This window comes from Sinocyclocheilus rhinocerous, unplaced genomic scaffold, assembly GCF_001515625.1.
Source record: "Sinocyclocheilus rhinocerous isolate Xijiao unplaced genomic scaffold, SAMN03320098_v1.1 scaffold387, whole genome shotgun sequence".
NCBI lineage: Eukaryota > Metazoa > Chordata > Actinopteri > Cypriniformes > Cyprinidae > Sinocyclocheilus > Sinocyclocheilus rhinocerous.
The window spans coordinates 2,581,582-2,584,161 of record NW_015651557.1 but is presented as its reverse complement, the minus strand read 5'-3'; the positions used below and the strand labels follow the sequence as shown (position 1 = coordinate 2,584,161).

The window sequence follows — 2,580 nt, the reverse complement described above, 5'->3', positions numbered from 1 at the left end:
TAGACATGTGGGGGCGTGTTAGAACGAGCCGTTTTAGGTAGGCGTGGCTGACTCTTTTATAAAAAATATCTCTTTGGATTTGAGATTTAGTCTTTGCAACTTTACAGATCTTCTTTATGCACCAAGAGCTTGTAACACTCCAAAGGGAAAGAAAAATTGAAATCGCATCAAATGACCCCTTTTAAAGGAACACTCCACTATTTTTGAAAATAGGCTCATTTTCCATCTCCCCTAGAGTTAAACAGTTGAGTTTTACCGTTTTCGAATACATTCAGCCGATCTGCGGTATGGCTAGGAACTATACTCTAATTTCAGCGTAATAATCAAGGGTACCATGGGTGCAGCAGGCGCAATGATATTACGCAGCGCCTGAAAATAGTCCCCAGCTAGATAACTTCCAATAAGCCTATTTTCAGGCGCTGCGTAATATCATTGCGCCTGCTGCACCCGGAATGAGAGTATAGTTCCTAGCCATATCGGCCTAGAAAATCACAACTTTTCATTTTCCGTCGGTCTTAGTACACGATGTAACTACAGAAGAGTCAAGTTTTAAATAGGAAAAATATAGAAACTCTTTGGTCTTTTTTGAGCGAGATGCTAACGGTCTAATCAGATTCAATGATCTATGCTAAGCTACAGCTAAAAGTGCTACCGCCAGACCCGGAGATCGGATGAATGGATTCGAAAACGGTAAAACTCAACTGTTTAACTCTAGGGGAGTTGGAAAATTAGCCTATTTTCAAAAATAGTGGAGTGTTCCTTTAAAAATAGCTGAAGTAGAAAGATAATTATATAAGTAAAATTTAATTTTTTATAAAAAACCGCAGTATGTGCAATTTAAATGTTTGTATACAAATCAGTTCTTTTAATTTGTTCAGGTTCACCCTCATTATTATTATTATTATTATTTTTTTTTTTTAGTTATCAAGATATAATTCACAATTGTTAGATAAAAAAAATTATACCTGTAAAATTGTTTGGATTTTATGAGGAATTGCATAGAAGTGCAACATTGTGTAAAGTTTATTATTATTATTTATTAATTAATTACTTTATTTATTATGTATTATTAATTATCTGTCTTTTTAGTTTTTTACTTTAAAATAGAAGTAACATTTAAATTATCCTAGTAGTCAATTCAGTTATTTATGCAGCATGTTTATTATTCTGACATATCGCACAATACCCTAACATTATATTTTAAAATTTAGTAAAACGCAAAGCAAATGTGCATTCAAGAGACAAAACACATAAGACCTGTCTTCATAAATTTGTTAAGGACTAATTTTAGACTGTGTTAGTTGTAAGTAAAATTAATGCCAACCTGGCATAACAGAAAACTTCTAAGTTGGAAATAGAGGAATCCACAGAGCTGAGAGGCACCACATCCTCTCCCTCATCAATCAAGCTCCTCCATACTTGCTCCGACTCTGTGATCTGTACCTCCTGCTGATTCTGAGAACACACATTATAAACCAAAATCAAGCGTTGACTACAAAACCACAAGGTGACCTACAGCTTAAAACCGCTAAAATGTAGTATCAGTTTTAAAAAATGTTATTCAGTTACCTATAAACTTCACATAAGTTCCCATAAACTTGTATCTGAGTGAAAATGATAAAATAATGACCTTATATTCCTCGATCCATGACAGCAGGCCATTGAATGTGAAGCTTGCCCAGTTTCCAGCATAATAGTTCCTCCTGTAAAATAAAATAAAAAAAAGAATAATTTATTCAGCATCATGCAAGTGTTTGTTGTTCTTCTTTTGTCACTTTGGATAAAAGCGTCTGCTAAATGCATAAACATAAATGTTTACGTATATCTCATTTCATAGACACTGAGCATCCAACTACCTGTCCAAATGCAGAACGTTCTGTCCGACTCTGGAGCAGGCCGCCGCAATGACAGACTCGGTGAGGCCTGGGAAATGAACACAGAAAGAAAGCATTGTCACCGACCACCATTGCGATCTCTCTCTGAATTGAAAGTTTCACTCAATTTGCAAAATGCGTACCATTTCATGCACACATCGCTGAAATGGCAAAGCAGTCCAACTGCTTTCACAATTACACTGATGCAAAAAGCATTAAGGCTCGCTGGAGGCTTATTCACTTTAACTGCTGCGGATACATCCAGTTAGAAACAGCAACTCAGCATAAGGACAATGACACAGCTAACAATATTGTGTTTCATTCAATCTTTCATCTCCCATTTCTAATAAAGCAAGTCACTAGATTTTAGCATTCGCTCTGCCACAAATATGTTTCCTGTGAACCACAATAATGCTTCAGACAACTGAAATGGTGTGTGGTGGTCATTTGTACAGGGACACAAACGTGACACTTAAAGGGGTCCTATTATGCTTTTTCACTTTTTAAATTTTAGTCAGTGTGTAGTGTGTATGTTTGGGCATAAAAAAAGATCTAGAAAGTCACAAATCTCAGTCCACTCCAAAGGGAGATATTTCGTTTTTTAAAATCCCTTTTCAAGAACTACAGCAAACGGCTCGTTTGGACTACAGCGTTTGTTTTCCGGGCTTGTGATATCACAAAGCGGCCCATTAGAATATCATTAAAA

General features: G+C 35.9%; 1 protein-coding gene across 2 annotated transcripts in view; it reads right to left on the bottom strand.

Annotated features, from left to right (window-relative positions):
- Positions 1-2,580, bottom strand: part of chm (CHM Rab escort protein) — a 60,580-nt gene that overhangs the window by 47,820 nt on the left and 10,180 nt on the right. For both annotated transcript variants that reach the window (XM_016518652.1, XM_016518653.1), the window contains exons 2-4: positions 1,857-1,923; positions 1,631-1,703; positions 1,325-1,455 (exon numbers count right to left, since the gene is read on the bottom strand). In XM_016518652.1, the coding sequence (XP_016374138.1) occupies positions 1,325-1,455; positions 1,631-1,703; positions 1,857-1,923 (271 nt within the window). The remainder of the gene's footprint in view (positions 1-1,324; positions 1,456-1,630; positions 1,704-1,856; positions 1,924-2,580) is intronic.